Here is a 12,630-nt window from a genome sequence, read left to right as displayed (position 1 = left end):
CAAGTGTCTCCTGCTTCTCAGTCTGCTGACCATTCCAATCAGCTTGTTGTTGAACAAACACACTGCCCTATTTTCATCCATCCTATTGAGATATCAGATGTACAATGGATCTGCTGATGGACCTGCCAAGTTTCAAAAGGCCCTCCCTCGGAATGAACCATTGCGCCTCTCCATGATTTATCCGGGGAACTACCATTTTATCCTGGACGACACCGAGCTGTGTAGGTCCATCCATCCGTACCTGGTTCTGATTGTTCCCGTGGCCCCCGGCAACTGGAAAGCCCGGGTCGCCATCCGTAGGACATGGGGCAACGAGACTCTCATCCAAGGGGAGCTCATCCAGACAGTCTTCCTCCTGGGTGTACCTAAAAATAGTAGCAACATCAAAGTCCTGCAGCGGAACGTACGCACGGAGAACCGGCTGTACCACGACCTGATCCAGAGCGACTTCATAGACAGCTACCACAATCTGACCATCAAGACCATGGTGATGATGGACTGGCTGGCCTCTCGGTGCCCTAAGGTACCCTACGCCATGAAGATCGACTCAGACATGTTCCTGAATGTGGAGAACCTTGTGAGCATGTTAAAGACCCCCGGCACCCCTACCACGATATACATGACCGGCAGGCTCAAGTATGAAAGTCCTGTTGTTCGCGAAAAGAACAGCCAGTGGTAATTGTCTGAGGATAGCTACCGTGAGAACAAGTTTCCAACCCACCTCGTGGGCATGGGCTACGTCTTCTCCCTTGATATGCCCAGAAGGCTTATGGAGATCTCTAAAAGGGTCACTCCCTTTTACGTGGAAGATGCCTATATTGGTGGGGTGTGCATGAAAACATTAGGAATCGACTTCACTCCGCCCCCAGAACGCTATCACTTCAGACTCTACATGTATGAATTCAATTATTGTCATTTGGCCAAATCCATCTGTGCCATCCTCCAAACTCCAGATCAACTGATAAACTACTGGACATCATTAAAGGGGCCTGGCCCGGCCTGTTAGGACATGAGCATCTACATGGCCGTTTAGTGGATAAGTTAAACAGACGTAAAACTTGACTTATAATACCTTACAAACAACAATAAATAAATTCTTCACAATAAATAATCACTTAGTTAATGCTGACCATTATTATTTTGATTAAACTCATGACTTTCCCGGATGTATTGGCTGTCTTATATTTTAAAAAGTATACTTGTATGTCAAACATTATTTTGTATATATTTTGTAAATATAATAATAATAATAATAATACATTTTATTTCAGCGCGCCTTTCATAGCACTTAAGGTCACCTTACAGGGCAGTGTTTAAAAAAAAAATCAACACAGGAACTATGTAACTTTTAAGTCAGGAGATGAGGGAGCTGTGCTCCCTCATCTCCAAGAAACAGGTGAAATAGCTCCCGCGTCTGGTAGGGTACTACCAGAGATTCATCCCCATTTTCGCCAGTCTGGCCAGCCCCCTGAATGATCTGACCCGAAAAAGCCCTGCCTGACCGGGGAACCTGGTCGGAGGCAGCAGAGAGGGCCTTCGGTAACCTTCAACGAGCCCTCTGCTCGGAACCCGTCCTGATAACCCCAGATTTTTCTCTGCCCCGTTTAGTCCACACCGAGTAGTCCACACATGTGTCCAAAGTGGGTCTGGGAGCAGTACTCTCACAGGTACGGGCGGGAGAGGAACACCCAGTAACCTACATTAGTAGGAAGCTCCTCTCCAATGAGAAAAACTACTCCAACATGGAGAAGGAGGCCCTGGCATCAAATGGTTCCTCGACAAGCTGAGATAATACCTCCTGGACCGGGAGTTCACGCAAATGCCTCTTCTGGCTGTGAACGAACCTGGGCTTATGGTGAATCCTGAATAATATAGACATTCCTGTGGCCGGGTCGCCACAATATGTTTAATAATATATATTTTAGATGTCTTTATGTGTTCATAGTTTAGATAATGAGATTAAATCGAACACAGAAAACAAATCAGAAGTTTTGTTCTGCTTGAAATTTCACTTCAAATAAATTCATTAGAGATTATGTAGTAACATCCTCATCTTAATTTCCATCATTTTGTATAAACAGCCAAATCGCTTTCTTGGTGACATAAATAAACTACCATGGCAGTGTCTGCATCAGAAACTTCAGGTGAAATTTGAAGATTTCTATGCTATTTGTACCTTTGTATCTTTGTTTGTACCTCATTATCTTATAAAGAGAGGAAGATTGTAAACATAAAATAAATATCTGTCAATTTTGATTTATTACTCAATTTTGCCAATGAATATTGTTTGCCGGGGATTATGGGCGGACAGCAGAGCCATCCGCCCATGTGGACCCCTGACCAAGAAGTTATTTTCTGCTACACAGGTAAAACCCGTCAAGTAGCTATAAAGTATTGGCTGCACATTAGATGTGCAGAGCCGTCCGCCCATTGAAGAAAAAAGAAGTAGAAAAAGAGTAATAGTTTAAATAGTTGAACGAATTGAAAAACGCCAAGAGATCATGATGATCATCATGTCGTTAAAGAAATGGACGTTTTGATAGTTGAATGGTTTCTGTAGCTGAAAGTATGCAGGAGCAGTTAACGGCACAAAAAACAGGCAAACGGAATTTAGAAATTTTGCATAACAGTAAATGTGCTTGCAGAAGCAACCACCTGACCAAGCAGGTATTTCCTTTTACACAGGTAAAACCCGTTAAGTACGTAGCTATAAAGGAATGGCTGCCATGTACGGTCAGGGTTTTTGGTCTCGTCACAGAGATGAAGGGCGCTTCAGCTGCGAGGTCTGTAAAGCTTTCTTATTACCTCCCTGGCAATAAATAATATAAATACTGTATATCATTTGCATCTTTTTACTGTTATCTTTTTGAGTCATTTGGTGCAATAGTATTCCAATTATATTTCTATTTCAGTTATCTTTGGGTCGGCTTAGCTCAGGAGGTAGAGCAGTTGTCTTGTAACCGTAACAGGTTGCTAGTTCAATCCCCAGCTCCTCCTAGTTGTCGATGTGTCCCTGAGCAAGACACTAAACCCTAACTGCTCCTGACGAGCTGGCTGTCGCCTTGCATGGTTGACTCTGCCGTCGGTGTGTCAATGTGTGTATTAACCGATGTTAGTCCCATTTGGATAAAAGTGTCTGCCAAATGCCCTAATTGTAATTGTAATCTTTCACCTCACACTAAGGGTAACCAAGACAGGTTTATATTAATTCCTTTTATTTCCTCGCAGGAACATAACTTACAAAGTTTTGGGCACTCCCATTAATCCGAGAAGAGATTTCCTAAAGACAACCTTCAAGTGTCTCCTGCTTCTCAGTCTGCTGACCATTCCAATCTGCTTGTTGTTGAACAAACACACTGCCCTATTTTCATCCATCCTATCGAGATATCAGATGTATGGATCTGCTGATGGACCTGCCAAGTTTCAAAAGGCCCTCCCTCGGCATGAACCATTGCGCCTCTCCATGATTTATCCGGGGAACTACCATTTTATCCTGGACGACACCGAGCTGTGTAGGTCCATCCATCCGTACCTGGTTCTGATTGTTCCCGTGGCCCCCGGCAACTGGAAAGCCCGGGACGCCATCCGTAGAACATGGGGCAACGAGACTCTCATCCAAGGGGAGCTCATCCAGACAGTCTTCCTCCTGGGCGTACCTAAAAATAGTAGCAAATTCAAAGTCCTGCAGCGGAACGTACGCACGGAGAACCGGCTGTACCACGACCTGATCCAGAGCGACTTCATAGACAGCTACCACAATCTGACCATCAAGACCATGGTGATGATGGACTGGCTGGCCTCTCGGTGCCCTAAGGTACCCTACGCCATGAAGATCGACTCAGACATGTTCCTGAATGTGGAGAACCTTGTGAGCATGTTAAAGACCCCCGGCACCCCTACCACGATATACATGACCGGCAGGCTCAAGTATGAAAGTCCTGTTGTTCGCGAAAAGGACAGCCAGTGGTACGTGTCTGAGGATAGCTACCGTGAGAACAAGTTTCCAACCCACCTCGTGGGCATGGGCTACGTCTTCTCCCTTGATATGCCCAGAAGGCTTATGGAGATCTCTAAAAGGGTCACTCCCTTTTACGTGGAAGATGCCTATATTGGGGTGTGCATGAAAACATTAGGAATCGACTTCACTCCGCCCCCAGAACGCTATCACTTCAGACTCTACATGTATGAATTCAATTATTGTCATTTGGCCAAATCCATCTGTGCCATCCTCCAAACTCCAGATCAACTGATAAACTACTGGACATCATTAAAGGGGCCTGGCCCGGCCTGTTAGGACATGAGCATCTACACGGCCGTTTAGTGGATAAGTTAAACAGACGTAAAACTTGACTTATAATACCTTACAAACAACAATAAATAAATTCTTCACAATAAATAATCACTTAGTTAATGCTGACTATTATTATTTTGATTAAACTCATGACTTTCCCGGATGTATTGGCTGTCTTATATTTTAAAAAGTATATTTGTATGTCAAACATTATTTTGTATATATTTTGTAAATATAATAATAATAATAATAATAATAATACATTTTATTTCAGCGCGCCTTTCATAGCACTCAAGGTCACCTTACAGGGCAGTGTTTAAAAAAAAACAACAACACAGGAAATATGTAACTTTTAAGTCAGGAGATGAGGGAGCTGTGCTATGTAATCTGCAAAATCTATCTTTCAACGGCTCCTTAACATTGGGTCAGCCTTGGTTGACGTAGCATGTGAGAAATAAAGCCAATGACCCTTGCAGTCCAGGCATTGGGAGCATAGATATATTGATGTTGCGGTATTGATGTCTTCCATAGATTTCATGTGACCATTATGAACCATTCTGCCCTACAAAAGCGAACCGTGGTAGAAGCTTCAACAGCGAGACTGAGAAAACTAGTCTTAACGTTTTTTGACCGTACAACAAATAGTGTTATGAGTTTTATGATCAATGGTACAATGACGAATTTGATCCCTGCATATTTTCTTATTTTTTTGACAGATGACCCCCAACAATCTGATTTTGCGTTATGTCTTCGTATGACTATTAATGTCTGTTTAAACAATACCAGTAAAAGAGCAAAGTATAGTAAGTAGTGTTTCGATTCAGATATCTTCTCCAACTTTAAGAAAACATTTGTCAAACATGTGTGTATATGTTGAATAATGTATCTTTTGGATGTCTGTTTTAATAGTTTAGATAATGAGATTGAAAAGAACACAGAAAACAAACCAGAAGTTTTGTTTTGTTGGAAAATTCACTTCAAATAAATTAAACAAAGATTATGTAGTAACTTCCTCATCTTCATTTCCATCATTTTGTATAAACAGCCTAATCTCTAGTACTTTCTTGGTGACATAAATGGACTACCAAGGCAGTATCTACATCAGAAAACTGCAGGTTTTCAGGCGGAATTTATAGATACTGCTATTTGTACCTCTGTACCTTTGTTTGTACGTCTTTATCATATAAAGGGAAGAAGATTGTACACATAAAACAAATACATTTTAAATGTTGAGTTATTACTAAATTTTGCAAATGAATATTGTTTGGCATGGATTATGGGCCAAAATTCATATGTGGCACGCTGATAGGGGTATTGAATAGCTGCTGTCAGTAGTCTATGGCTACCTTTTTAATGTAACAAAACTGTCAAGCAGAACCTCTCAAAATAGTTTATATGGAGAGGAAACTATCCACTGAGACTAAGAGCCTAACAGAAAAATGTTGCGTCAGAGACGACCACTTAAGTGAATCTCACACACCCGTTGTCCATAAATCCCCTTGTCCTGTGCACACACTTGATCGAAAAAGTATACATGGGAAACAAAAAACGGTGTTCTTCTATGAGCAACCACATAGCTTTTTTTTCTTTTCTAACCATGCTCGGGAGAAAATTCTGTTGTAGGTTTTCCCCCTATCCTTTCTTTGTTGGATAATGTTTGTGTCCGGTCTGTCTAGGCCTGTCATGGCTAACTCCTCTTGCAATTTTAACTTCTCAAATGTTGTTTTTTAACAGAAACTCAACACTGTTAATCACAGGTGCAACACCACTAGCCATATCTGCATCTGATATACTGGTGGAATAATTCACCAAATAATAAAAAAAAAGAGTTAAAACATCAACAGTTGTAGAATATGACCATAGGGCAGACTACTTGACCACAATGGGGAATGTTAAGACTGTGGAAGGTTAAGAATGGAGAAACGCAAATGAGAGGGCAGTTCAGATCATGACAGTTCTTGTTATTGTTACATCCCCAGTGGCAAGTATGTGCAAAGCTATTACTTATATACATTTTTGAGAAAGTATCAGTAGATCTCTCATTCTCTTATAATTATGATATTTTGTCAAGTGGTGACTTAGGCTACAAACTACAGATATACTAAGATAACTCCATTATTTGTCTATTCATTAACATTTTCCCACATGTATGCCCTCATTTATTGATGTTTGACCAATTCATTAGTGTGGTTGCTACTGCAGGCACATCTACTGTTCTTCTTAAAGGTTGTATCAGCAATTCTAGGCCGAAACATAAATGATCAAATTCATCTGATCATCTTTCCTCATGATCAGCTTGCTTCCCAACCCATAAGCAGGCTGTCAAAAAAGTATCTCTGTAGGCAGCCTATGCTTCAAGATCGGACACAATAACCAATGGAACTACCAACCACTCAAAACCAAAACAAATAGTATTCCAACCAATCCCCGACAAGAAGTGGGTGTTGTGGGGTTTTGCGCGTTCATTCATGATAGTTTTTTACTGGATGCACGAACCACGGAAGGGAGGTGCGAGCTGGCTCTGTTTGTTTGGGATCTCGCTTCAAACAACAACAGAAGTGACGTCAACCAACATCGCTGATACAACCTTGAAGTTTTCTTTATTCCGTTTGCCTGTTTTTGGTCAGTTAACTGCTCCTGCATTCTTTCAGCTACAGAAACCATTCAACTATCAAAACGTCCAGGTCTTTGACGACATGATGGCTATCTCTCTGCGTTTTTCAACTCTTTTATTTCAATGTAAGTCAATGGGCGGATGGCCGTCCACCTTCTCTGACTCTTCAACTACTTCAGACATTGTACCTTGGTCTATTTTCCCCGTTAACCTTCGTTCAAACCATTTAAAAAATCAACACACCTGTATCTTCACTAATTTGAAAAGCAAATTTCAATTTTTTTTTAGAAGCACAAATTTGACTACTTTTTATGACGTTCAGGCAGCGGTGACGCTAGCGTTGACGTTAGCGCTGATGTTAGTGCTGACGTTAGCTGTGACGTTAGCTGTGACCTTATAAAATAACGCATTCTAGGTTATTTTATACTTTTTTTAATTATTTCAATAGAGGAGAGGACTGTAGCCATCAACTTCAACCCAGACCTAACTCCCTAAATGACAGTGTTAACGACACAAAAATAATTTCAACATCTGAAACACTTTATTACATGACATTCAGTTGTTGTTAGGAGTAAAGCAAGTGCCAGCATGGTCATCCAGGCGTAATGTGTATCTACAAAAAACAACTTACTAGATATGTATAGATAGCCAAATTGTGGTGTAATTTCTGTACAAGGTAACTACTCGCATGAAGAACTATCTGCTCATGTATTCAAAAAGTTAGAAAATGTAAAAGAAAGTTGGAAAAACCCAAACACCATTCGGGGATCCCAGTTGGAGATGGAACTCAGCGTAACGTAGATAAGAAAAGAACAGCAACACTTGAAAGAACGATTTTTCTTTCTCTTTTTTTGTAGGGTCAAAGAAAACATCCTCTTGTATTTTCACATCAATCCAGTTGTGTAGTTTTTCTAAATTGTGCATGGTATCTGATTTCATCCAATGCCGTTTTTTTTAATATTAGATAGATATTTTCACATATTTGCACACAGATAATTTACCAACATGATTGGCAAGCAAATAAATTAAATAATAAATTAAACTGCAATAAAGACAAACAATACACAGAATGCTTTGTATCAGATGCAAACTCAAAAATAACCCAGGGACCGTTTAAAAGCACAAGGTAGTTCATTTGTTTGTCACATTCAGCGGGTTTAAAAAAAATAAAAAATGTAATTATAAAAAAGAAAAGATTGAAACATTTAATATAATACACATTTGGTGTTTATCGAATTAAGCAAGACTAATGAAATGATGACAGGCAAATCTTCCTCTGAATGTGTCCTGCACTATGAGAGAGCAAAAGAGGCTTATTTTGCCAAAGGTACGAATGCATCGTTTGTTTAATGTGGACTTATGTTTCAATATATTCAGGTTTTCATATTGGGACAGATAAGATCATATTATTGCATTTTCAATACTGAGAAGTAATATTTTAGAACTGCATGGGTTATATGTTTGACATTAAACACAGTTTTAGTAAGTTGGGTAGACTGAATAAAGACACACTAGATCCTCTGCATTTTAAAAACATTGACATTTCAAAGGAATACAGTGACTTTTGGGGCAAAATGGTTATTTTCCACTTTCCCATATTCTTAGGTCAAGGACCGTACCATTTTCTTACCAATACGGCCAGCGCTCACCAAACATCTCTGTGTTTGTAATTTTTTTGAAATTTTAGTTTTTTTGATTCACTGTGCATAAAGAAGCGTTATCGTTAAAATATCTTTACTATGGTGACGCTGGAATGCTGTATTCAACCTCACTCCTTATCTGCTACATTTGCTTCAATGGATATCAGCTAACTCTCTCAATTTATTGGAGAAAAAAAAACACGATGGTCCTCCGTATCCGTTTCATACCCTTATTTCTCATTTCTCATTTCTCCTTCGACTCCCTTTAAAGACTTCCGGTCACTACCATCACTACCATTGCTCTGTTAATTTCATTACTGTCCTCTTCTTCCCAAATAAGACATAAAGACAATAAGACAAATCGTGGCTATTTGCGGCTCTAATACTTGTTCTTCTTAATACCTCTCCTTTTTCCATTTCTCCACATGATTAAATAATGTACGAATAACATGTATCCATCCCTCTGGGAGAAGACAAATGAGTTTAGATGTAAACATCACACTGGAATATTTCTCGCTGTCCTTCAAGACACATGTAACTCAACATGTAACTCAAGTAACTTGCCCTCTTCCCTTCTTCTGCCCCCCTCAAAGTAAAGGACCTCATGGGATTTGTTGCAAAGAGGGCTCTTTCCCCCTCACATGTCTTCCAAGTCCTTCCATTTCAGTTAAGAACAGCCCACTGTGTGGAGGAACGGCGATAACAATCAAGCACCAGGTGATCCTCCTTATGATCCAGGTCATTGCAATGACAGTGGAATTGCTTGAAGCTCTCAGACGTTCATTTCTGTCCACCGTGGTCACTTGAACTCTGTGCTCCCTTCAGTCCTCTTTCCCCATTGGTCCCCCGTTTAAAAGAAAAACCGGTTTATCTTGACTCTCAAGAATCAGGAGCCATGCCCAGATTGTTCTGCTTCTTGAGGTGAAGACATGTGAAGCACTATAGGTCAGTGACCTTGTTCTCCACAGCAGCAGCTACCTGCTGCAGCCTGTAGCCCAGCTGCATTTTCTGGGCCATGGTGTCCTCCTCCAGGGCTGTGATGATCTGAAACAACAAGGAACTAGAGCTGTCAAGCGATTAAAATATTTAATCGTGATTAATCGCATTAATGTCATAGCTAACTCACGATTAATCGCAATTAATCCCAAATTATTTTTCTATGCTAAATATCCCTTGATTTTTTTGTCCCATAATTCTTCTCATTTTAATTCTCTTATCAACATGGTGAAGTGCATCGGCTTGCCTTGTTCAAATGATTTTTTATTGATAACAACATTGGCATATACTGATCAAAACAGGACGATACAAAAAAAGAGCCTATAGTGCAATTAAACGACTGCTTTGAACAAATGTCATTTGAACATAGCAGTCAGGCTTCTGCTTCTTTGTTTTGAACCAAAGAAAAAAAAAAAAAAAAAAAAATCTTTTTTTTTAAATATAATAATTGCGTTAATCGCGCGATAACATTTTTAAACGTCGTTAAAATTGGTTTGCGTTAACGCCGTTAATAACGCGTTTAACTGACAGCTCTACAAGGAACCATTGGATACCATCTAGGATACTAGTAAGGAACATTGGCTTCAGTCAGAAACACTTGGCTACTAGTAAGGAACACTTGGCTACTAGTAAGGGACAATTGGCTACTAGTAAGGAACATTGGCTTCAGTCAGAAACACTTGGCTACTAGTAAGGAACACTTGGCTACTAGTAAGGGACAATTGGCTACTAGTAAGGAACATTGGCTTCAGTCAGAAACACTTGGCTACTAGTAAGGAACACTGGGCTACTAGTAAGGGACAATTGGCTACTAGTAAGGAACACTTGGCTCCTAGTAAGGGACAATTGGCTACTAGTAAGAAACAATTGGCTACTAGTAAGAAACAATTGGCTACTAGTAAGAAACAATTGGCTACTAGTAAGAAACATTTGGCTACTAGTAAGAAACAATTGGCTACTAGTAAGAAACAATTGGCTACTAGTAAGAAACAATTGGCTACTAGTAAGGAACAATTGGCTACCAGTTAGGAACAATGGGCTACCAGTTAGGAACAATTAGCTGCTAGTTAGTAACAATTAGCTTCTAGTTTGGAACATTGGCAGGAGCAATTGGTTACTAGCCATGAACAATTGACTACCAGTTAGGAACAATTGGCCACCAGTTAGCAACACCTGGCTACTAGTTGGCAAAAATTGGCAGGACAAATTTGAAACCAGACTCACCTGATCATAATATTTGTTGATGTATTTATACAACTCATGTAGGGCCACGAGATGGTTAACTTCCCCAGCATAATTCTATAAGTGCAGTAGAAGAGAAAAAAAATCCATGATGGTGTGTTAGTGGTGCCTGTCATTTAATGGTGTACTCTTTCAACTCAACACCTTTCGACCACAGGAATAGAGCCCAAAGAGTTACCGACATACGTACACGAGACAGTTCTGCTAGAGCAGAGTTCATTTCTTGGTCACTTGCGGGGATAGCCTGACGAATGTCTGCGTAATACCTGAGAATGTGAGGATAGAAAAAACAGGTTGTTAAAATATTCCCTTACATTCCACTATCTGTGAACGTCAGTAAACAGTCCCAAGTGCAAGAATAATCCAAACACGACTAGAAGAACAACAACAAAGACGCGGGAATAACGTTTTTTTTTGACTAAAAATCGGACAAAGCGTTATCTGAGACATTATGTGCATCCATCTATCAGTATTCCCTTCCTCTCTGCTCTCGCCACTAAACCCACGCAACTGAAACGGATATAGTGTATAGCTGGCCTTGAGGTCCCGCCCTCCCTATTACCACCCTACGCACATTCTAAGCACCCCGTTCCGGGCGGTCAATGGTGAGATGATAATGCCAGGGAACGAGGTTAGCCGAAGACCGTAAAGGTACGACGCAGTCTGCGAGTCTCAGAGCAGACAAGTCCTGCGGGGTTCGTCTGCCCTCTCTAGCACCGACAGACGGATCGTGGCGTGTTTCGCACTGCCCTGCCAAGTCCCGGGACCCTGGGACCAGTGGGGCTTCTGGCGGGCCTGCCCTCACCTCTCCACCATGTGCTTGTAGCGGGGGATGTCTCTAGCGTACAGCAGCTTGTTGATAGGAGAGTCCTGCAGAGGGGAGATGTGAGAACAGTTCACTGAGACACGTTATGAAATGAGCCGGATGGAGTCTTTTGAGTCAGAACGACAGGGTTAGGGAATGGGAATATTTTGGGAGGGAAGGGGCCATGTTGCTAGCTGAATGTTGAACTACAAAGATAATTGTTGAGCAAGTGCCATAATAAATTGCTATAAATGTTGTGCATTACAGATGTACAATCAAGAGATTTATACCACAGCTTTGTAAAATATTTCCAAGAGTCTGCATTATTTTTCAATTATGGGACACTTCTGCCTTTTCAGATCAATGCATCGACCAGAGTTTTCCTTGACAACGCAAAAACATATGCTCAAAGCATCGCAGAGGAAAATTACTGTATTATATTAATTACAAAACTTTTATAAAGTGAGTCAATAAAGATACCAATATGAATATTCATAAACAATATAGACAATGGTCTCACCCGTCCCAGCTTGTGCTCAGCTCTAGTGCACGAGTCCATGAAGGTTTGAGCAATGACCGACAGAACGGCGTCCACATGGTCTGAGGCCTGCACGTCAAAGATGAACTGGGGGTTCTTCAGAATATTGATCCAGAACCTCAACGGAAGGCTGAAAGGAAAACACCTTTTTTTAATTTCTTTTTATGTATATATCTATATCTATATCTATATATCTATATATAGATATAGATATATATATAGATATATATATAGATATATATATATATATATATAGATGTATGGGAAAGTAGTAGTTGGTGCCTTTTCTTTTGATAAAATAACTTCTTATGCCATTCAAACACCCAAAAACTTCAGAGAAGAAAAGACATCAATGGAAGACCGTCTGACGCAGGTACACAGAATGTACAGAGTTTCAGTGCAAATTCTTTCATTCTTTTTGGCCTGGGGTGTACAATATTTTAAAAAAAGCCATGTGTGGGTGTAGATGATGGCTGGTTGAAGCAGCCTCACCTGACCCGTGTC

The 12,630-nt window shown here is 40.5% G+C and overlaps 2 protein-coding genes and 1 pseudogene across 2 annotated transcripts in view; 2 read left to right on the top strand and 1 right to left on the bottom strand.

The window, feature by feature from the left end:
* Positions 1-172: 172 nt before the first annotated feature.
* On the top strand, positions 173-1,006 carry LOC130386093 (beta-1,3-galactosyltransferase 2-like; annotated as a pseudogene).
* Positions 1,007-2,317: 1,311 nt separating this feature from the next.
* On the top strand, positions 2,318-4,382 carry LOC130385701 (beta-1,3-galactosyltransferase 2-like). Its single transcript, XM_056594351.1, has 3 exons — positions 2,318-2,366; positions 2,686-2,783; positions 3,229-4,382. The coding sequence occupies exons 2-3, from the start codon at positions 2,761-2,763 to the stop codon at positions 4,292-4,294; spliced, it is 1,089 nt and encodes a 362-aa protein (XP_056450326.1). The 5' UTR covers positions 2,318-2,366; positions 2,686-2,760; the 3' UTR covers positions 4,295-4,382.
* A 3,032-nt stretch (positions 4,383-7,414) lies between these two features.
* LOC130385703 (plexin-B1-like) overlaps positions 7,415-12,630 on the bottom strand; it is a 44,464-nt gene continuing 39,248 nt past the window's right edge. Inside the window, exons 34-38 of the mRNA XM_056594356.1 lie at positions 12,109-12,256; positions 11,589-11,653; positions 10,974-11,049; positions 10,766-10,840; positions 7,415-9,589 (exon numbers count right to left, since the gene is read on the bottom strand). Of these exons, the coding sequence (XP_056450331.1) occupies positions 9,485-9,589; positions 10,766-10,840; positions 10,974-11,049; positions 11,589-11,653; positions 12,109-12,256 (469 nt within the window). The 3' untranslated portion in view covers positions 7,415-9,484. The remainder of the gene's footprint in view (positions 9,590-10,765; positions 10,841-10,973; positions 11,050-11,588; positions 11,654-12,108; positions 12,257-12,630) is intronic.

Source organism: Gadus chalcogrammus, chromosome 7 (genome assembly GCF_026213295.1).
Source record: "Gadus chalcogrammus isolate NIFS_2021 chromosome 7, NIFS_Gcha_1.0, whole genome shotgun sequence".
Classification (NCBI taxonomy): Eukaryota; Metazoa; Chordata; class Actinopteri; order Gadiformes; family Gadidae; genus Gadus; species Gadus chalcogrammus.
This window is presented reverse-complemented; position numbering and strand designations above follow the sequence as displayed.

Excerpts from the sequence above, each read along its gene's own strand:
- LOC130385701 (XM_056594351.1), top strand. The coding sequence starts at position 2,761 with ATGAAGGGCGCTTCAGCTGCGAG. Across the intron at positions 2,784-3,228 it reads AAGGGCGCTTCAGCTGCGAG|GAACATAACTTACAAAGTTT; the intron begins GTCTGTAAAGCT and ends ATTTCCTCGCAG.